The following is a 23150-nucleotide window of genomic DNA, read 5'->3' as shown; positions in this document are numbered from 1 at the left end:
GCTAGTGGGAATATCAATCATTACAACCACTTTGGAAAACTACTTGGTATTATCTACTAAATCTAAACATGTGCCCACCCTATGATCCAGCAATTCTACTCCTTGGTACATACCCAACAGAAATGAGTGTTTATGTCTACCAAAAGACACACATAAGAATGTACACATGTTCTTATCATAAAATGTAAGTATTTGAGGTGATGGATATGTTAATTAGCTTGTGTTTATTATTCCACATTGTATTCATAAATCATAACATTACATTGTACCCTATAAATATACACAACTATAATTTGTTAGTTGGCAAACATTTTTTTAGAAAGAGTCTCTAGAAGCTTATTCATAATGCCCTCAACCGGTAACAACCCAGTTTATCTAAACGTCATGAAGTAAATAAGCCAGTAGAATTGATTGGCATATTTACATAATGGAGTATTACATAGCAATGAAAAGAACCAACTACTGCTACATGTTAGTAACATGGATGAATCTTACAGACATAATCTTGAAAGAAAGAAGCCATGCTGGGCCCGGTGGCTCACACCTGTAATCCCAGCACTTCGGGAGGCCGAGGCAGGTGGATCATAAGGTTAGGAGATCAAGACCATCCTGGCTAACATGGTGAAACCCACCTCTACTAAAATACAAAAAAAATTAGCCAGGTGTGTTGGTGGGCGCCTGTAGTCCCAGCTACTCGGGAGGCTGAGGCAGGAGAATGGTGTGAGCCCGGAAGGTGGAGGTTGCAGTGAGCCAAGATCGTACCACTGCACTCCAGCCCAGGCGACTGAGCAAGACTCTCTCTCAAAAAAAAAAGGAAGCCATATACAAAAGTATATACTACACAAGTCCATTTACATGAAGTTCAAAATCAGGCAAAGGAATTTATGGTGATAGAGGTAAGAATACTATTTTTTTTGGAGGAGGGGCTGACTGGGAGGTGGCGTAAATCTGCTGGCGTGCTGTAAATGTCTTATATTTTGACCTGGGTGTTACATTGGTGTATAGATTTAGAAAACTCATCAACCTGTATACTAAGATTTGTGTACTTTACTGTTTATATGTCAATAAAAATAAGTTTCCAAAGGGTATATACAGGAATAGTATAAATGCTGTAAGAGAGTTGTAAGATAATATAAGGAGAGCACTCAACAAATGAGGTGGCACTACGAGAGTAGTTGAGTGGCAAAGAGGGCTGATGGAAGTGGGAGCGGCACACCCTGATAAGAAACGTGCCAGGAAGAAGCAACAGTCACAGAGTGTGAAAGAGTCTAGGAGCAGCAATAACAAGCTAGAGCAAAGAGCGGGAGGTCCTGTGCGGGGAGTGTAGACGGCGAGGCCAGGAAGGCACGGGGGACTTTGTAAAGTGTATTCAGAAATTTGGATTTTTATGTTTTAAGGCTGTACTGCCCAATATAGTAGCTTTCAATACCATGTGACTATTAGCATTTGAAACTTGAAATGAGCACCTGAACAGAGTGGTGCTTTAAGTGTGAAACACACTTTGGAGTTTGAGAACTTCTACAAAAAAAAAAAAAGTAAAATATCTCAGTAGTTTCAGTAATTTTTTTTTTTTTTTCAGATGAAGTCTCACTTTGTCCTGCAGGCTGGAGTGCAATGGCGCGATCTCGGCTCACTGCAACCTCTGCCTCCTGAGTTCAAGCGATTCTCCTGCCTCAGCCTCCCGAGTAGCCTGCCACCTCGCCTGGCTAATTATTTTTGTATTTCTAGTAGAGACGGGGTTTCACCATGTGGGTCAGGCTCATCTCAAACTCCTGACCTCAGGTGATACACCCGCCTCAGCCTCCCAAAGGGCTGGGATTACAGGCGTGAGCCACCGCGCCAGGCTAGTTTCAGTAATTTAAAAACACTGATTATATGTTGAAAACATAATTTTGGGGCTGGGCATGGTGGTTCACCACGCCCAGGCTGACCTCAGTGCACTGGCCAGGCCCCCTACCTTGGAGGTAAATGATTTGATCTTCCCAAAGAATGACTTCTTGCTGGTAAAGATGAGGTCGTCTTCCACATCCTCGCCTTCCATGATGGCACAACTGTCAGCTGCTGGCAGGTCACAGTCCTTGAGGGTAGCATTCATCACCAGCTTGGAGTACTTGTACTCTAGTCTATAAAACAGGAGGATGGGAAAGACAAGGATCCCAAAACGTGCAAATAAGGGGGAAAGAGGTAGAGAGGTTGGGCTACAAACAGGTCCTATTCCCATGCCACGGGTAAGTAGACTGAAGCATGGTAAAATGGTGTCAGGGCTGCGGGACTAGAAGGAATCTTGGTTCCCAGTTCAGTGATCTTTGTTCCTTCAGCCTGTTTCTGTGATCTCAAAGTTTAATAGAAATATCAAAATCTTAATGTCATTCTCTGTATTGTTAAGAATAACAAATTAAGGATATTCTTTGCTTTTCAGAATTTAACATCCATTTATAGACTGCCACGTGGTACCATCCCTGTTCAGGAGTCAGGATAACCACACCATGCACTGGATAAGTGGTTCAACAAGTCTCTGGCCAGAGTCACAGAGTCTGTAGCCAATTCCAGAGAAAAACCCCATTAATTTATACTTTCAGATATTCTCCCTGATCAATAATCCAACCCTGTCCATCCCCAAACTCCAATACCGCATCATGTACTTTTGATTCTTTTTCCAAAAGTAGCAAGTCAAGACGGTGAGCAGGATGGCAGTACAGGTGCCTGCAGAGATGCCCACTTTCAGCCAGAAATCTATGGTTTTGCAGATGGTGACTCTCTGCTCAGGCAGAGAAATGCCACCAGAGCATAGCTTGGGTTCTCGCCACACGTAAGTAGTCTTCTGTTGGGGAGAAAAACAAGGAACTCAGATCTCTCATTCCCTTCTCTCGTGGGAGTGCCCGATCAGAAGGAAACCCACCTGGATCCCAGCCACACAGCTGCTGACGATAGCGTGGTAGTCAGCCACTGAGCAGAGCGGGCAAGCAGCCGCACTCTCCCACAGGAAGTGGAAGTTGCAGCCATCACAGGTCCCATCCGAGCACGTTCTAGCAAAGCAGAAAAGAGGCCTGAGCTCTCACTGGCTGGACTGGTGGGGAAGATCTGGTTGGAGGCCTGTTGTCTCATAGCTTGCCTGATTCACCCTCTCCCTGCCCAAACCGTTAGCCCTATCAGGATCCTTCCAACTAGTCCTTAACACAGGTTTTGATCTCTGATTTCACTGATAAGAGGCCTTCCTGGCCTCCAATGGGCTCTCCACCCTCTGCCCATTTATGTTTTTGCTGACATCGTATGAGAGCTATTGTAAGGTGTCTGAGCTCTAGCACAGCTGTCCCAACAACCCCTTTGAGGTTCCTGTCCTCCCCACAGACTTGTGACATTTGTAATAGCCACTTTGATGCAGCTTCCTGGCGATGGGATTGGAGTTGAGGTGGGGTTCAGGAATGAGCTTCCGGTCATGGATACCTGTTATGTACTTTATTGTGATGTTTACAACGGCAAGAACAGGGATTTGACACTCAGACACCACTACTGGGTCAAGACGCCCTGCTTTGCTCCCCATCTCCCCAGTCAGTTGTTTAGGCGCAGCATATCCAAAATGTCTTCCTCGAGACGCCAGTGCCCGTCAAGATGTTAGTTGCTGTTATGCGGGGAGGGGAGGGGGGTGTCCTGTGGTCATAGTCATTTGGAAATTTTTGATTTAGTTCACTCAGCTATTAAACTCAGAACTGGGTATTTTCATTGCAGAGAGATTCCTAGGATCCCTAAACCTTTACTAAACCTCATAATAGCCAGAGATCATGAAACGTCCTAAAGTCTCCTTGTCTCATTTCATCCTCAAAACAACCCGCTGAGGGAATTTAGCATTACACCCATTTTTACAGATAAGGAAACAAGAGGCCTAAAGACGGTAAGAAATGTAGCCATGATAGCATAGCTAGTTAGTGGAGGAGATGATTCAATCTGGCTCTCAGCCGAGCTGTTGGTTACTATGCTACGCAGCTGCCACCATAATGGACCAGGAATATGAGAGCAGCTTTCACTCTTCCTTCTACCCCATTCTTGCCATATGAAGATTGAGGGTCTGGGGCCATGACTCTGCCCCTAAGAGCCCATTAATGGATCTCAAACTCTTTTCTTTTTTCTCCTTTTCACTAATCTCTGGATCTCAGGATGGAATGACTCCAAGGAAGGGAGATTTTGGCCTTCGTCACACCCCTTTGCAGGGCTTACCCTGGCAGCGACAAACTTCCAGGGACAGTTTTCTGTGGACTGCACCTGACACGGATGGTGGTTGATCTCCCAGAACTGCAGGACTGGGTCACATCATTGGACCTGCAGAGAAAGCCAGCCCCATGGGGGAATGAGTCACTCAGCTGTGTTCCTGGACAGCCACCAAGTGAAATCCGCATGGAGCAATTCCCTTGCTGGGGAAGTCGGGACTTGGGCTTTAGCCTGGCACACAGGGAGTGCACAGGCCTTGGTTTATACGTGGAAAGGGTGGGGATCAACAATATGTAGTCAAAGGGGAAATGCCCTGGTTTAGGGAAGTCATGGCTAGCATCCACTGGAGCCTGCTTAGGCTGGAAGGGAAGTCCACTGCAGATCATCCAATATTTCTCCTTTCCTCTAGGGCAGATCTGCTCCAATAATATCCAAGAAGCTGGGATCAGGAACTCCCAGCCTTTAGCTATCATGACTGGGCAGATCTGCTAGACCTCAGACATGTTCTGGCTTGATAAGCAGTAGGTGACTAGAGAGGGAGGGATGCAGCAGAAATTATGGAGGAGTCCTAGGTTTCACTTGCAGTAGCCTAGCCTCTCATCTTCACCTATAAAAGAAGATCACGTCCGGTATTCCCAAGGACTCCGGGTGGAAAAGTTCAGCGGGGGAGGTGATTCCATCCAGAGTCATATCTGTTGTCACCCCTGCCAAATCAGAGCTCCTAATTAGTTCTCGCTAGTAGCATTAGCTGGCAACCACTTCAATTCTTCCAATACCTTCAACATCCAACCTCACTTCAACTCATCACATCCCTGATTGACTTATGAAAGGGTGAAACAAGGGTTTGTCAGAGTCCCCGGGAGCACTTTGCACACAGAGTGGAATAGAAAACACAGGTCAAGAGGTTGGGCCCCTCATGTGGGGCCTTTTACCTCCCAGCCTGGTAACCTCACACTCTCCTATACATACACACACACACACACACATGTACACACTCTCTTTCTCTCTCTCTCTCAAACAAGGCTGAGGCAGCAGAGTTACTTACCAATAAGTCCGTCAGCAAGGCTGACAGGCTGTGAGGAAACCCCGGCCTTGTAGCCTGTCACCTCTGGGGGGATGATGACTGCCTGGCAGACGTAGGCTGTGATAGATTTGGAGAACCCTGACTCACCCTCAGGAATCCGGAGGTCAGTGACATTGTCGGTGCACACAGACATTTTCCGACCCTGGTGGGGGAGTGGGAGGAAGAAGTGGGGAGAAGTGAGTGGTCACAGAGGAATTCCCAGAAGGGAATAGGGAAGGCTTTTTTACATCTAAATTTTCAGCGTTCCAATGGTATGTTGCAGGGGACTGATTCGTCCCAGGTCTAATGATGAGATAGATTTGATTTTCTGGTTTTGTTTTGTTTTCTTTTGAGGCAGGGTCTTGATGTATTGCCCAGGCAATGGTGCAATCATAGTTCACCAAAGCCTTCACTTCCTGGACTCAAGCAATCCTCCTGCCTCAATCTCCCAGAGTGTTGGGATTACAGGGGTGAGCCACTGTGCCTAGCCAACATTTTCAGTGTTATATATTTTATTATAAATGGTGCTGGCCAGGCGCAGTGGCTCACACTTGTAATCCTAGCACTTTGGGAGGCCGAGGCAGGTGGATCCTGAGGTCAAGAGATTGAGACCATCCTGGCCAACGTGGTGAAACCCCGTCTGTACTAAAAACACAAAAATTAGCTGGACGTGGTGGTGCGCGCCTGTAGTCCCAGCTACTTGGGAGGCTGAGACAGGAGAATCGCTTGAACCCAGGAGGCGGAGGTTGCAGTGAGCGGAGATCGTGCCACTGCACTCTGGCCTGGTGACAGAATGAGAGTCCACCTCAAAAAAAAAGAAAAAAAAAAAGTGCTAAATCTGGTGTCTCAGCCTTTTTTTTTTTTTTTTTTCCTAGATTGTAAGTAGATGAGCTTGAAAACTGAAGGAAACCTTTACATTACAATAAAATAAAGAGTTCTTCTGTCTTTGAACTAAGGATCTGTAGTGTGGCAGTACACCATAAGCATTTCTGAACAGGAAAGGAGTAGAGAAAAAAAATACACCATTTCCCCAAATTCCCCACCTTCGTTGCTCTCCATAATTCGCTGAATGACACTTTTGCTACATGGAGCCTGCTTTATTCAGTCTTATTTCCTAAGTGATCATGACCTGTTACTTCTGAGGCTTCATTTTAACTTCTTTGAAGACTTCTGAAAACAAGATAGAGACACCTATCTCTAATCTTTCACAGGTTAGTTTCTTTCTTGACATGTTCTCTATATAAACACCCATCAACTTCTTTGCATGCTGCAGAGGATGGGTCAGAGCTCTATGATGTAAAGGCCTTACCACCAACAGAGTCAAAGACTGGATGCTCAAGATGCACTTTATATTGTAACTTTTTTTTAGATGGAGTCTTGCTGTGTTGTCCAGGCTAGAGTGCAGTGGCACGATCTTGGCTCACTGCAACCACTGCCCCCGGGTTCAAGTAATTCTCCTGCCTCAGCCTCCCGAGTAGCTGGGACTACACACGTGTGCCACCATGCCCGGCTAATTTTTCTATTTTTAGTAGAAACAGGGTTTCACCATATTGGCCAGGCTGATCTCGAACTCCTAACCTCAGGTGATCCGCCTGCCTTGGCTTCCAAATTCCTAGGATTACAGGCGTGAGCCACCGTGCCCAGCCTATTTCGTAACATTTGAAATGAACTTTCCCACTGCTAATTGTGGCTTGCTTGCAGTTTAGTCAAGTGCAGCGGTGGGATTAACCTTTGCATTTCTGCCTTTGAATTTTGGATCCGAAATATTTGCAGCAGCATGAAATGGCTGATGGCGACAATCTTTCCTTATAAAGCATTTCATGTTACTTTCTTTCATGCTGTCAGCAAAGAGACATGTGGATGAACTAGAAACAGCTGATTTTATCCAGCCTCTAGGAAACAAGCGACAAACGCAGTGATTGCTGAAGACCGCTTTTTCAAGGAAGGGAAAAAAACCTTTCCTCCTGCGTATTTCTGGGTTTTTGTTTGTTTTTGTTTTGTTTTCTTTTTGTTTTGTTTTTTGAGACAGAGTCTCACTCTGTCACCTCGGCTGGAGTGCACTGGCGCGATCTCGACTCACTGCACGCTCCGCCTCCCAGGTTTATGCCATTGTCCTGCCTCAGCCTCCCGAGCAGCTGGACTACAGGTGCCCGCCACCACGCCCAGATAATTTTTTGTATTTTTAGTAGAGATGGGGTTTCACCGTGTTAGCCAGGATGGTCTTGATCTCCTGACCTCGTGATCCGCCCACGCCCGGCCTTCCTCCTGCATATTTTTAAATAGACTAATTCTGAGGAAATAAAGGTCAGGTAAGAGTAAAAGAACACCTTATTTTATTTTATTTTATTTTATTTTATTTTATTTTATTTATTTATTTTTTTGAGATGAAGTTTCACTCTTTTTGCCCAGGCTAGAGTGCAATGGCGCGATCTCAGCTCACTGCAAACCTCCACCTACCAGGTTCAAGCGATTCTCCTGCCTCAGCCTCCCGAGTAGCTGGGATTACACGCATGCACCACCACGCTCGGCTAATTTTTTTGTATTTTTAGTAGAGACGGGGTTTCTCCATATTGGTCAGGCCAGTCTCGGACTCCCCACCTCAGGTGATCCGCCTGCTTCGGCCTACCAAAGTGCTGGGATTATAGGCGTAAACCACCGCACTCAGCACCCAGCAAGAACACATTATTTTAAACATCTATATTTTCTTAAGTGTTTATAATCCTGATTATTTAACTTGAGGCAAAAAAGTCCTCAGGGAGAATAATATTTAAAAACCTTTGAAGCTCCTCAACCCCCTGCTGCCTGAAGGATTTCTGATTTTCTCCTGTGTCTGTCTCTGGCCTCTGATCCACGGGCCTCCCCCATTCAATTCTCACCCTGTCAAACTTACCTGGTTTCCACAGAGACTGAGGGTAAAGTGATGGAAGTATTTCAGCCCTTTGAAAGTGAAGCTTGGCCCTCCAGCAAGAGTGACAGTGTTTGCCAAAGCGGAGAAGTTGTAGTTGAAAGTCCTGGTCGGAGTGTTGCGTGAGAAGATGCAATTGTTGTAGCACAGAGAGTGGATCTGACGGGGAGAGGGACGGGTCAGGCCCACTGGTCAGGCAGGGGCTTGAGGGGCCGCAGTCTAGAATAGCAGTTTTCTCCCCAGTCTGGTCCCGCCCAAATGGGGTCAAGAGGAGGAAGAAAGGATTAGGGGTGACTAGCAAAAGAAGTGAAACAGGCACTAGGGGATTTATGTACATTTGCCATTCAGTTATTAGCACATATGTGATGGACAAACCCAAACCTGTTATTGTTCAGAAGGGAGTTTGGTCAAATTCTATAGCCTTATTCCTGTGCCTAGATTATAGAAGCCTCTCAAGACACAAGAGGATCCTTTTTACTTTCCAGCAGAAGACAATGAGGTACTAACCAGAAAAGGGTATCTGAGATGGAAGAAGAGAAATTTTTCTTGCTCCCTCCTCACCCCCTCACAGTGTAAAACTCACTGAACTCTGCTTCCTGTTTCTCAGGTTCTCTGTAGGAAACTGAACTTGGAAAGGGGCTTTTCTTCCCATAAACCCGTTCATTGCTCTGTTTTAGGGTCACCATTCAGCGGCAGCCGCACACAATTGTCATTCCCTCCCACAGCAGCAGAGGGAGCTCCAGGGAAGGAAGGTTGTAGCAAAAGTCCAGGGTACCGGAAAGAGGTTGCCAGGGGTCTGTAGAATCGCTGCACTTCATTGCGCAGATGAACTAGGCCACGTTTGCAGAGTACATATTGATAGTGCCTTACAGGTGTATGTGTGTGTAGTTGTGATCAGTAAAATACAAATTCATTTAAAAGCATCGATTAATATCTGAGAGCTGTTAGTCGTAAGAACTTCTCAGATGCAGAAAGTACATGGGGGCAACAACACTGCTCCCCACTTTATTAGCTTTTTAAGGTGCTTTTTAAAATTTATTTTGTAAATTAGAGACAGGATCTTGCTCTGTCACCCAGGCTGGAGTGCAGTGGCACAATCATGGCTCATGACAACCTTGAACCCCGGGGCTCAAGTGATCTTCCCACCTCAGGCTCCCAAAGTGTTGGGATGACAGGTGTGAGCCACTGCAGGCAGCCTCTTCCCACTTAGGAAAGGAATCCTTATACTTGTAAAGCTGAGAAGCCACTGGGATAGAAGACAGCAATGCCAGTTATCATATGTCCCAGCAACGGTTGGGTTTCTATCTTTCCAAAGAAGGGGCAGATTTCCATAATAACAGGCTGGATTGAACGATGCTGAATATAAGCCACAGGCCCCACCCCACTGTTCCTTCCCTCTGGGTCTCTGCACACCTGCCAAATAACCCTCTGGGCCAGACGGTCACCAACCTCTCTTACCTGCCACTAAAGAGGAGACTTGTCAGTGACTGAGTCCTGGACCCTGGAAATCAAGCCCTGCTCACCCTCTACAGTCACAGCCTGGATGGGTGTCCTCCAGGACTCCAACCTAGGAGTATGCTGGGGGAGCACTTGGGGATCAGCCTCTAAAGAACCCCACCCGGGACCCAGCATCTTCTGAGCTCATCCAAGCAGAGGGTCAGGTTTAGCATAAATGCCAGACTGCAGGTACCTTGTTGTTCTTGGTCCCTGGACCGCAGGGCACACAGGCCTGGACGCCGTGAGGCTGGTGGGCTTTCAGAATGGTGTTAGGGGGACAGGAGTGGCAGGTTCCTGAATCTCGGTCAATATAGTAACCAGCAGGACAAGAGGTGCAGGAGGAGCCCACATCAGAGGCTTCTAGGGCACAGGGACGGCAGTAGGAGGCCACGCCATTCATAACATTGGTGACATTGATGGAGTAGATCTTGGCAACGTCATTGGTGTACTTCCTGCTCTGGAGACAAGTAAACAAGAGGGGAGAGGGGAGAGGCCTGAGACAGCAGCAACAATTGAGGCCTCTAGAAAGAGCAAGGTAGTTAATCTTCCATCCTGTGGTACTCAAGAAGAATCTTAGAAGCATCCGACTCTTTTTACTCACTTACCAGTAGCTCTTCATGTGCATTTGGTGTCATTTTAAAATAGACTGAACCATTTATAGGACATATAAAAATATCAAGTACCATGGGGAAAATACATAATATATACTGTTTTATGAAAAAAGCAAATTTTCTCCTTGTAAAAGAGGCAAAAATGTATTTGTACAGAAACAAACAGTATATAGGAGATGGTCCAGATGTTAACTGGTTTATCTCTGGGTAGTAGGATTATGGCTGATTTTATTTCTTATTTTTGTTTATTTCTATTTTCTGAGTCTTCTGCAATGAGCCTGTATTCCTTTGAGTTAAGAAAATAAAACCAGAGTTGTTATTATTAAAAACAACAACAAGTGTGGTTCCACATGTATCAGGGCAGGGACTACAAGGAGGGCCAGCTTATTTCTTAGTGTCATCTTTCCAGGAAGTCATCCGGACAGACGAGGTGGTCCTCAGAGGCCTGGGTTAGGCAGTTTCCTGCTTGACTCCCTAAGATCCTTCTCACCCTTGGATTCTGAACTTCAGACTCACACTTAAGCTAATGCTAGGAATCCTCCTGCGTTCAGAGGGTCTCCCCTGGGAGCTGAGGGTCTGAGGAAGGGGAGGAACTTACTGCCTCATGAAAAGTGGTCCTCTGGAAGGCCCAGGTGAAGCTCGTGGTCGTGTTCTCCTCAGTGATGTAGGTATAGGACTGTTTGCCTTTGGAACCTTTCCACGTCTCCACGGGAGTGTTGGTCCTAGAATTCACACCCTGAACCCAGGACAGACAAGTGAAGAGAGTGCGATGGCCAAAGGGGAAGTGGGTGCCCATGTGGCTGCCATCCCAGGTGCCATCACGGTTGGTGAGACCCTTGTTAAACTGTGAAGTCCCTGCCGGTCAGTCTGGGCCTTTCCTCTGTGGAATCACTACAAGGAGGGTGTCAGTCACGTGGACACACCAATGGGGCAGACGGGGTAACCCTCCCCTGGAGGCCCTCTAGCGGGCAAAGAAAGGAAAACGTACCACCATGAAGTAGAGCTCACAGTTCACAGAACAGAGGGTCTCAAAGACAAATGTGATTCTGGCCACCTCTTTATTCTCTGTGTCTGCCATCACCGACTGCGGAGGTCTATAGGGGCAGAAATTAAAAGTCAGTTCTAGAGGCCAGGCAGTACTTACTGAAGAGCCCAGACAACAGCAGAGGGTCTGCCGGGGGACAGGGTTAGGTTCTGAGTATGATGGAAAGTGTGTGGACTAAATCCAATTGTGCCCTCCTAGCTATGTGACCTTGACCTAGCCAAACCACAGTTTCCTCATCTGTGAAATGGAGGTGATGAAATATCTTTCTCACCTACCTGCCATCATTGCAGGGAGACCTGAATGCATGACAGATGTGGTAGTCCTTTAAAAATGCTGTATCACCTCACTAGCAGAATATGGTCTACAGACCAGCAGCTCGGCCATCTCCCCGAGTTTATTAGAACTGCCGAACCTCAGGCTCCTCCCAGGCCAGTGAATCGGAATCTGCATGTTAATAGATTCCCAGGCAATTCGTGCGCACATTTAAGTTTGAGAAGCACTTCTATCCTAAGACTGTAAATTGTCGACATTTGCTCAGCAGCTCTCTCTCCAGCACTGGGGAGATTTGCCGGGGTTAAAGGAGCGGAATTTGTGATCCAGCAAAGTCCTCAGTTTGGTCCTCCTTTGGAAAGAGAGAGCCGTGCCCAGGCAGACTGGGGTGGTAGTGGGGATGAGGCAGCACTTTACTGTGATGATGAGATTTGCAAATTGGAAAGTACTTTTTGAGTGTTATTCCAAAAAAGCCTAAAAAGTTTGCTCGCCTTCCAAATACAGGCTTTATCTGGCCAGCTCTGAGTAATGTATGTTAAGGGAAGGCAAACTGAGCACCATCCCAGGGATGGGAAGCAGGGACCTCGAAGGAGGGAATGAAGGCATCAGATTGGCACTAGGGAAGCACATTCAGTGGCTGCCCCTTATCTTAAAGCACATATGGGCAGAAGAGTTCACTTTGGCCTTGGAAATTCATTCACGGCTTTCCTTTTGGCTTTAGCCATTTCCTGAATTCTGAGGACCTCCAGTTCTCAGCTTATCTCTATGCAGTTGTGTTAACCAGTGGGCTAGAAAAACCATCTCAACCTCAGTGAGTCCTAAATCACACACTGGTTTTATGGATGAGGGTCCCGAAGCCTGAACGGGTGAAGTGACTTTTCCCAAGGTCGCACAGCCAGTAAACAGCAAAGCACAAGTGCCCTGTCTTCCAGTCCAGTGTTCCTTCCACCATACCACACTGCCAGGAGGTGTGTTTGTGTGTTTGTTTAGTGGGAAACAAATTTTCCTGTTGCCCTACGTCATCCTGGGATATGGGGACAAATATAATAAGAACAGTCCTTCCCAATCTTCTTGCCCCAAATAATGATGAACTGGCTACGGACATTTCTGACCGTATTATTTTTTATTTTTATTTTATTTTTTCTAATCTTAAATGATGCTGTGTGGTGAAAAAATTGGAATAGCATGTGGCTAATGGAGGGAGAAGCTATACGGAATGAGAGAGCAGTTGGTAAATCAACACGGACAGCAACTTGAAAAACGTATTAGCATTTGGTTACATTGGTCAAATATGACTGTGCCCTCTGTTCTCAACTGACATTTGAAATGAAATGAAACACAACCCCAGAAGGCCTCTCCTCTACAAGATTCCAAAATACGTGGGAATCGGATATGGCCACGCTGGCCTGGACTCCCCTGTGCTTTGGATTCCTCACCTAAATCCTGGCACAACCAGAGTGAGAATCATGAAGTCATTGTCTGAGGCTCCAGCAACTGTGTAAATGTGATCACCAGCCACCTCCCAGCCTGAAAAGGAAAGGGAAGAGTTAATGCCTTGTGCTCTTGGGTGCAAGGCAAATGTGCACCCAGACGACACTCCGAAAGGAAGGTTTGACACCATCTTTTGAGGCGCCCAGAACCACCACTGAANGTCCCTGAGGTTCCTTCATCAGGGTGCTCTTGAGAAGATGAAGGGGTTTTAGCTGGCTGACTCCTCTCCTCTTCCTTCTGTAAGACTGTCTGTTTCTTTACCTCTCTAGCACTGTTCAACTCCTCGCTTGTGACGCCAGTGTCCAATTCCACAGCATGTTCCTCTTTGATGTCATCACAAATGTCACGCTCAGGGGATCCACTGATTTCCTCTCTCGCATCTTCAGGTTCCATCTTGACAACTTCCTCTAAATCCCCAGAGGAAGAGTTGTTTACAGACTCCTGGATGCCCTGAGGCAGCGGCTCCAGAGCTTGTCTTCCCTCCTCTGTTTTCACAACAGTCCAGCGATAGGCACTGTTCTCTGACAATCCTTCTTGGCCCTCTGCATCTGCTGGTGGTGGCCCTGGGCTATGTTCCACTTTGGGGAAAACAGTAGCAGAGAGAGGAGATAGTTCCTGGGGCTCTAATTTGGGTTCTAGGCCCTGAAAGGCATTTTCCCCATTAGCCACAGCACAAGCAATGTCCACATTCACGTGGGCCTTATCTTCAGGGGTGGAAGGTATAGGAAGATTCACAGAATTGCCAGAAACAATTAAGGGTGAGACAGAGGAGGCCACAAGGGGCTGGTTCAATTGACAGGGGAAGGAAGTAGGGTTAACCAAGAGGGTGGTAATGGGAATAGTCTGGGGACTCTGGGCCACAGCCGCATTGACAGGCTGGATCATGTTACAGCCACTGCCAAGGCTCACAATCTTCACAGTGGTAGCAGGAACAGTGAAGATAACAGATGCAGGATGGATAACAGGGGCAGGTTTGATACAGCGAAAGGCCCTGGCTCCCCTTCTTTTTGAGGGTCTCCGTCTCACATATGGCTTTCGAAACATAGAAGGGGAAGGGGAGGGCAGCATTACCTTGGGCACAGGGGCAGAAGAGAGCAAAGTCTGGGATTCAGACAGAGGGAAGCTTGTCCTGCCCTCAGGGGGCATAGCAGGCAGTGCTGCAGGAGACTCAAAACTCTCACCTCCACTGACCCCCAGTGGAGGGACACCTGGAACTGTCGGTAAAACAGTGGCTGGCTGAATCGGGTGAGGAATCCGGAGCACCATTTTGCTCGGAGGGGCTTCTGAATGAGTTGATTGGGCTGGTGTTTTCCCAGGGTTGAAGCTAGGCTGGAGAGAGGGGCTGGGTTGGATAAGGAGGGGCTTCAGGACTGATGAACGCTTCTGTCTCCAAGCCTTCCTGGGGAAACGGTTGGCAACTGGCTTCAGTTTCAGGACCACACCCTTAGGCAATAGCAGTGGGTACCGAGTTTCACTCTCCAACTCCAAATTGTCTTTTTCTAGGCTTCGATCTGAGTTGATCTCAGTGGTTCCAGTCACATGTCCTACCTCTCTAGCACCATCAGCCATGTGCCGCAGTTCTTCCTGGATGGACGGCAGACTGGCCTATTGGAAACAAGAACACTCTGATCCAGCATATGTCAGAATTTGGGAAAAAGAAGCTTGGCACAGTCACTCACGCCTGTAATCCCAGCACTTTGGGAGGCTGTAGTGGGCAGATCACTTGAGGTCAGGAGTTCAGGACGAGCCTGACCAACATGGTGAAACCCCATCTCTACTAAAAATGCAAAAATTAGCTGGGTGTGGTGGCATGTGCCTGGAATCCCAGCTACTGGGGAGGCAGAAGCAGGAGAATCACTTGAACCTGGGAGGCAGAGGTTGCGAGGAGCCAAGATTGCACCATAGCCTGGGTGGACAGAGGAAGACTCTGTCTCAAAACAAAACAAAACAACAACAACAAAAAAAGAATTTGGGAAAAATAATAGGGCTTTCTAGGTTTTAGGGACCTTAGACAAGCTCAAGGCATCTTTCCAAGAAAAGTCTCTCTGCATATCAAATCTACAAAGACCACATTCCAATTACATACTTTAGAAACTTCTGTGAATTTCCTTTAGCAAATTATTATTTTACCTATTATTTTGAAAATGTAGAATCACTCAGAGAAGGGCAGAAAAGTAAGGGAAGAAAGGTGAATGAGGAAGATTTCTGAAGTCCTAATTCTACAACTAAAGCATTAGTAGATTAAGGAAGCCCTTGATATTCTCTCAGAACTTTCAGTGACTTGCCTCCCACAGACTTTGAGGAAGAGGGTTGTACCTTTAACCAGAATGGGAGCCGGTGTTCTTCTCTCTCTACAGGTGGCTTCCACTGATGTGGCTGGATCTCTTCACAGCATTTTACTAAGACTGGCAGCTGTTTGGTCTTCTTATAAAACTTAACACGAAAAAAATGCGCATGAGTTACATTCCTTTTGGAAACACTGTTGTCCTCTGTCAGGCTGGTGAATGGGGTGGGTGGTGGATCGAGAGAGACACACACACACACACACACACAAAACTACATACACAAACATCCATGAACACACACATATAAATAGCATATGCTGAATACTTGTACATTTCAAATTAATCTCTATTTAAAGATTTTATAGTTATTCAGTATTTTTTTTTTTTTGGAGACAGTCTCAGTCTGTTGCCCAGGCTGGAGTGCAGTGGCGCGATCCTGGCTCACTGCAAGCTCCGCCTCCCGGGTTCACACCATTCTCCTGCCTCAGCCTCCCGAGTAGCAGGTGCCTGCTATTATGCCCGGCTAATTTTTTGTGTTTTTAGTAGAGACGGGGTTTCGCCGTGTTGGCCAGGATGGTCTTGATCTCCTGACATTGTGATCTGCCTGCCTCAGCCTCCCAAAGTGCTGGGATTACAGGCGTGAGCCACCGCACCCGGCCCGTTATTCAATATTTTCTGAATGATGATCTCCATTCTGGTTGCCAGGAAGGACAGAGTTTAGGTCACAGAGAGAAAAGGAAGCAGATGCTCAGAGCAATCTTATGTAAGATTTGTTCTTGCTCAACAGCTGCAAAGACAGCATTGTGATCTATAAAATGGACACATCAAAGATTTTAAGCAGATGATGGTGTGACGGGCATCAGAAGGGGGGAAAAAAAAAAAAACACCGAGGCAGTTCAGTTTTAAGAGTAAATAGGCTGGCCATGGTGGCTCACGCCTGTAAACCCAGCACTTTGGGAGGCTGAGGCGGGCAGATCACTTGAGGTTAAGAGTTTGAGACCAGCTCGGCCAACATGGTGAAACTCTGTCTCTACTAAAATACAAAAATTAGCCAAGTGTGGTGGTGGGTGCCTGTAATCCCAGTTATTTGGGAGGCTGGGGCAAAAGAATCGCTTGAACCCGGCAGTGGGGGTGGTAGGGTGGAGATTGCAGGGAGCCGAGATCACGCCACTGCACTCCAGTCTTGGTAACAGGGTGAGACTCCATCTCAAAAAAAAAAAAAAAAAAAAAAAAAAAGAAGATAAGAACTGAACTTAAACCACTGACAATAAGCATCTGTTCATCCAACATATACAGGATGTTTTCTATATCCTAGGCACTGTGCTAAAAGCTAAGCACACACATAAGGGAAGCAATTCCTGCTCTCATGGAGCTTACAGACCAGTGGGAGAGAGTCAAGTGGACAAATAATGACATCCTACATTAAAAAACATACAAAGGGCTGGGCATGGTGGCTCATGCCTGTAATGCCAGCACTTTGAGAGAACGAGGAGGATGGATCACTGGAGGTCAGGAGTTCATGACCAGCCCGGCCAACATGGCGAAACCCTGTCTCTAATAAAAGTATAAAAAAAAATGAGCTGGGCATGGTGGTGCACGTCTGTGATGCCAGCTACTTGGCAGGCTGAGGTAGGAGAATCGCTTGAACCGAGGAATTAAGAGGTTGTAGTGAGCCGAGACTGCACCACTGCACTCCAGCCTGGGTGACAGAACAAGACTCCATTCCTGACCCCTGCCCCAGCCCCCCCAAAAAAGTACAAAGATGTACACGACAAATTACACAAAACTAAAACTTAAACAAAAATTACTTCTGGCCAGGCGCGGTGGCTCATGCCTGTAATCCCAGCACTTAGGGAGGCTGAGGCAGGCAGATCACAATGTCAGGAGATCAAGACCATCCTGGCCAACATGGTGAAACCCCGTCTCTACCAAAAATACAAAAATTAGCTAACTGTGGTGGCACCTGCCTGTAATCTCAGCTACTCGGGAGGCTGAGGCACGAGAATCACTTGAACCCAGGAGGCGGAGGTTGCAGTGGGCCGACATCATGCTACTGTACTCCAGCCTGGAGACAGAGTAAGACTCCATCTCAAAAAAAAAAAAAAAAAAAAACACACAAAAAACAAAACAAAACTATTTCTGCAGAAGAATAAGGTTTATCATGTGTGCCTTAAAACCATGGATAGGCCGGGTATGGTGGACCACACCTGTAATCCCAGCACTCTGGGAGGCCGAGATGGGTGAGTCACAAGGTCAGGAGTTTCAGACCATCCTGACCAACAAGGTGAAACCCCGTCTCTATTAAAAATACAAAAATTAGCAGGGTGTGGTGGTGAGCACCTGTAGTCCCACCTACTCGGGAGGCTGAGACAGGACAATTGCTTGAAACGGAAGGCGGACGTTCCAGTGAGCCAAGATCATGCCATTGCATTCCGGCCTGGGTGATGGAGCGAGACTGTGTCTCTTTATTTTTTTTTTTATTTTTATTTTTTTGAGACGGAGTCTTGCTCTGTCACCCAGGCTGGAGTGCAGTGGCCGGATCTCAGCTCACTGCAAGCTCCGCCTCCCGGGTTCACGCCATTCTCCTGCCTCAGCCTCCGGAGTAGCTGGGACTACAGGCGCCCGCCACCTCGCCCGGCTAGTTTTTTGTATTTTTTTAGTAGAGACAGGGTTTCACCGTGTTAGCCAGGATGGTCTCGATCTCCTGACCTCGTGATCCGCCCGTCTCGGCCTCCCAAAGTGCTGGGATTACAGGCTTGAGCCACCGCGCCCGGCCGACTGTGTCTCTTTAAAAAAAAAAAAAAAAAAAAAAAAAAAAAAAAGAGAACTTAAAAAACCATGGATAAAAATAGACAAATACTAAGGCATATTATCATGAATTTTCAAAATATTGAAGCCAAAGGAAAAATCTGCATGCTGTCAGAGGTTGAGAAAAAATGGGGCTGTGGCTCATGCCTATAATCCCATTATTTTGGGAGGCCAAGACAGGATGATCACTTGATGCCAGGAGTTTGAGACCAGCCTGGCCAACATAGCAAGACCATGTCTTAAAGAAAAAAAAAAAAAAATTAGGTGGGAGCCATGATTGAGTCATGCTGCAGACTGGGCAACAGGGTGGGACCCTGTCTCAGAAAAAAAAAAAAAAAATTAAATGGCATGAAATTTCTAAGCACCACAGTAGGAGCTAGAAGAAAATGAAGTGAAGCCCTTAAAAGCTTCTTAAAAAATTATTTCCTACCTAGAATTCTAGATATAGTGACAGAGGAGAGTATTATTTTTTTCCTTTTATTATGAAATAATTACGGAGTCATAGGAAATTGCAAAAAATAGTACCAAGAGGTCCCATGTACTCTTCAACCAGTTTCTCCCAATATAATTTTTTTTTTTTTTTTGAGACGGAGTCTCGCTCTGTCGCCCAGGCTGGAGTGCAGTGGCCGGATCTCAGCTCACTGCAAGCTCCGCCTCCCGGGTTCACGCCATTCTCCTGCCTCAGCCTCCCGAGTAGTTGGAACTACAGGCGCCCGCCACCTCGCCCGGCTAGTTTTTTTGTACTTTTTAGTAGAGACGGGGTTTCACCATGTTCGCCAGGATGGTCTCAATCTCCTGACCTCGTGATCTGCCTGTCTTGGCCTCCCAAAGTGCTGGGATTACAGGCTTGAGCCACCGCGCCCGGCCCCAATATAATGTTTTTATGTTACATAGTAACAACAGTGATACATATGAACAAGTTACACAGTACAATATTAGTACCAGGAAACTGGCCAGACGTGGTGTATGTGGTGGCTCACGCCTGTAATCCCAGCACTTTGAGAGGCCGAGGCGGGTGGATCACTTGAGGTCAGGGGTTCGAAATCACCTGGCCAACATGGTAAAACCCCACCCCTACTAAAAATACAAAAATTAGCTGGCTGTGGTAGCACATACATGCAATCCCAGCCACTGAGGAGGCTGAGGCAAGAGAATCGCTTGAACCCAGGAGGCAGAGGCTGCAGTGAGCAACAGAGTGAGACTCTGTCTCAAAAAAAGAAACAAACAAACAAAAATGAGGAAACTGACATTGATACAATCAAAAGACCATGAATAGAGATGGTTTAAATGTGAAAATTCCCTTCCAAAGCACTCTCCCTCAGAATGCTACTGGAATGGGGCCAGGCAGGGTGGCTCATGCCTATAATCCCAGCACTTTGGGACGCTGAAGCAGGAGAATCACTTGAACCCAGAAGTTTGAGACCAGCCTGGGCAAAAAAACTGAGAACCCCTCAACTCAATTTTTAAAAATTCAGAAAAAAAATTTTTTAAAAAAAGCTACTGGAATGTGTTCCACTAAAGTAAAAAGTAATACGCCTATAATCCCAGCACTTTGGGCGACCAAAACGGGTGGATCAAGAGGTCAGAAGAAGCCGGGCGCGGTGGCTCAAGCCTGTAATCCCAGCACTTTGGGAGGCTGAGACGGGCGGATCACAAGGTCAGGAGATCGAGACCATCCTGGCTAACACGGTGAAACCCCGTCTCTACTAAAAAATACAAAAAACTAGCCGGGCGAGGTGGCGGGTGCCTGTGGTCCCAGCTACTCCGGAGGCTGAGGCAGGAGAATGGCGTAAACCCGGGAGGTGGAGCTTGCAGTGAGCTGAGATCCGGCCACTGCACTCCAGCCTGGGCGACAGAGCCAGACTCAGTCTCAAAAAAAAAAAAAAAAAAAAAGAGGTCAGAAGAGCAAGACCATCCTGACTAACACAGTGAAACCCCGTCTCTATTAAAAATACAAAAAATTAGCCAGGCGTGGTAGCATGTGCCTATTTTCCCAGCTACTCGGGAGGCTGAGGCAGGAGAACTGCTTGAACCTGGGAGACGGAGGTTGCAGTGAGCCAAGATCATTGCGACTTTGCACTCCAGCCTGGGCAACAAAGGTCTCAAAAAAAAACCCAAAACAAAATAAAAAACAAGGCCAGGCATGGTGTCTCACGACTGTAATCCCAGCACTTTGGGAGCCTGAGGCGGCTGGACCCCTGAGGCCAGGAGTTCAAGACCAAGACCAAGGTTGCAGTGAGCCAAGACCGTGCCACTGCACTCCAGCCTGGGGGACAGAGCAAGACTATGTCTAAAAAAAAAAAAAAAGAAGTAATGCAAAAGCAAAGATGTGGAATTCAGGAAATAAGAGGACCTAACACAGTATGAGGCCAAAGGAATTCCCAGGATGATGGTGAAGAAAAAGCCCAAGAAGACATCAGTGCAGCAACCTGGAGAGCAACCTCTTAGAGTGGAATAGTATCAAAGGGCTCAGGGAGCAATTTCTTCATGATGAAAGTGACAGAATATCTAGAACGCCTGAACACACCAAAAGATGATCTGGGAAACAAAATGTTCAGCAGAAAAGGCAAGGTATCACAGTAACATAGTTGAGCTGTGAAGAGCATTTATACAGTCCTCAAAATCTGTATTTTTTTTTGAGACGGAGTCTCACTCTGTCGCCCAGGTTGGAATGCAGTGGTGCGATCTTGGCTCACTGCAAGCTCCGCCTCCTGGGTTCACGCCATTCTCCTGCCTCAGCCTCCCGAGTAGCTGGGACTACAGGTGCCCGCCACCATGGCTGGCTAAGTTTTTGTATTTTTAGTAGAAACAGGGTTTCACTGTGTTAGCCAAGATGGTGTCGATCTCCTGACCTCGTGATCCACCCGCCTCGGCCTCCCAAAGTGCTGGATTACAGGCATAAGCCACCGCACCTGGCCGACAGTCCTTAAAATCTTACAATGTAAATCCTGAATACAATCTAACCAAAATTGTTCCATAACTACTAGTGAGGAGTTTGGAGAGCATAAAATGTGCATGCTTGTGGTAGGAGAAAGGGAGTGAGGAGAGAGGTAAATCTTTGGCTTCCATGGTTTATGGTTAATAAATAAGGCCTAAATCCAATACACCAGGAAGTACCAATTAGAGGCTGAGACAAGAGAATTGCCTAAGGCCAAAAATTGAAGACCAGCCTGGGCAATACAGGGACACCCCATCTCTAAAAAAAAAGAAAAAAACAATTTTTTTTTGCCAGGCACAGTGACTCATGCCTATAATTCCAGCCCTTTGGGAGGTCGAGGTGGGTAGATCACCTGAGGTCAGGAGTTCAAGATCAGACTGACCAATATGGTAAAATTATGTTTCTACTAAAAATATAAAAATTAGCCAGGTGTGGTGGTGCATGCCTGTAGTCCCAGCTACTCAGGAGGCGAAGGCATGAAAACTGTTTCAACCTGGTAGGCGGAGGTTGCAGTGAGCTAAAATTGTGCCACTGCACTCCAGCCTGGGTGACAGAGAGAGATTCTGTCAAAAAAAAAAAAAAAAGGCCAAGCACGGTGGCTCATGCATATAATCCCAGCTCCTTGGGAGGCTGATGTTGGAAGAATGCTTGAGCAGGCTGCAGTGAGTTATGACTATACCACTATAATCCAGCCTAGGCAGGAGAGTAAGACTTTGTCTCAAGAAAAATACAAAAACAAAACAAAACCAAAGGCTGGGCATCACGGCTCACACCTGTAATCCCAACACTCTGGGAGGCCGAGCTGAGGCAAGAGAACTGCTTGAGGTCAGGACTTCAAGACCAACCTGGGCAACAAAATGACACCCTGTCTTCACACAAAATAAAATAATTAGCTAGCCTTGGTGGCATGCACCTGTAGTACAAGCTACTCGGAAGGCTGAAGTGGAAGGATCACCCAGAAGTTTGAGGTTGAAGTGACCTATGATTGTGCCCATGCACTCCAGCCAGGATGACAAAGTGAAAACCAGTCTCTAAACAAACAAACAAAAAACAAACCATAAATAAATATCAAAATAAAAAAGAAGGCCGGGGGTGATGGCTCACGTCTGTAATCCCAACACTTAGGGAGGCCAAGGCAGATGGATCACCTGAGGTCAGGAGTTCGAGACCAGCTTGGCCAACACGGTGAAATCCCGACTCTACTAAATACAAAAATCAGATGGGCATGGTGGTGGGGGCCTGTAGTCCCAACTACAAGGGAGGCTGAGGCAGCAGAATCGCTTGAACCCAGGAGGCAGAGGTTGCAGTCAGCCAAGGTTGTGCCATCACTCCAGCCAGGGGGTCAAGAACGAAACTCCATCTCAATCAATCAATCGATAAGTAAAAAGAGTCGAGAAAAAGTATATAGGCTGGGCCTGGGCGACAAAAGCGAAACTCCATCTCAATAAATAAATAAATACATGCATACATACAAACAAACACAGAGCTGAGAAAAAGTATATAGGCTGGGCACAGTGTCTTATGTCTTTAATCCTAGCCTCTGGGATGCCAAGACGGTGGAATACTTGAGATCAGAAGTTCAAGACCAGCCTGGCCAACACACAAAAATACAAAAAGTTAGCTAAGCATTGTGGGCACGCCTGTAATCTCAGCTACTTGGGACGCTGAGGCAGGAGAATCACTTGAACCTGGGAGGTGGAAGCTGCAGTGAGCCAGGATCATGTCACTATACTCCTGCACTCCAGCCTGGGTGACAGTACAAGATTACATTTGACCAAAAAACAAAACAAAACAAAACCCCAAAACATGTAAGTGGAATACTGCATATCATTTCTAGAAAGTTGAAGAAAGAGGCCGGGTGCAGTGGCTCACGCCTGTAATCCCAGCACTTTGGGAGGCTGAGGCGGGCGGATCACGAGGTCAGGAGATTGAGACCATCTTGGCTAACACGGTGAAACCCCGTCTCTACTAAAAATACAAAAAAATTAGCCGGGCGTGGTGGCGGGCGCCTGTAGTCCCAGCTACTCGGGAGGC

General features: G+C 46.8%; 2 protein-coding genes across 2 annotated transcripts in view; both read right to left on the bottom strand.

Moving 5' to 3' along the window:
• Nucleotides 1-1163: 1163 nt before the first annotated feature.
• On the bottom strand, nt 1164-14351 carry LOC112621341 (UPF0577 protein KIAA1324-like). Its single transcript, XM_025380766.1, has 13 exons — nt 13307-14351; nt 13031-13121; nt 11268-11373; nt 10878-11015; nt 9862-10125; nt 8157-8330; nt 5249-5429; nt 4811-4907; nt 4213-4314; nt 2900-3026; nt 2643-2821; nt 1958-2123; nt 1164-1217 (listed from the first exon to the last, which is right to left on the bottom strand). The coding sequence occupies exons 1-13, from the start codon at nt 14349-14351 to the stop codon at nt 1164-1166; spliced, it is 2724 nt and encodes a 907-aa protein (XP_025236551.1).
• LOC112635532 (GON-4-like protein) overlaps nt 13442-23150 on the bottom strand; it is a 23180-nt gene continuing 13471 nt past the window's right edge. Inside the window, exons 7-8 of the mRNA XM_025403727.1 lie at nt 15402-15518; nt 13442-14710 (exon numbers count right to left, since the gene is read on the bottom strand). Coding sequence (XP_025259512.1) covers nt 14630-14710; nt 15402-15518 — 198 coding nt within the window. The 3' untranslated portion in view covers nt 13442-14629. The remainder of the gene's footprint in view (nt 14711-15401; nt 15519-23150) is intronic.

The sequence above is a fragment of the Theropithecus gelada genome, chromosome 1 (genome assembly GCF_003255815.1).
Source record: "Theropithecus gelada isolate Dixy chromosome 1, Tgel_1.0, whole genome shotgun sequence".
Lineage (NCBI taxonomy): Eukaryota > Metazoa > Chordata > Mammalia > Primates > Cercopithecidae > Theropithecus > Theropithecus gelada.
The sequence above is the reverse complement of the archived record's forward strand: the minus strand, read 5'-3'. Positions and strand labels throughout refer to the sequence as shown.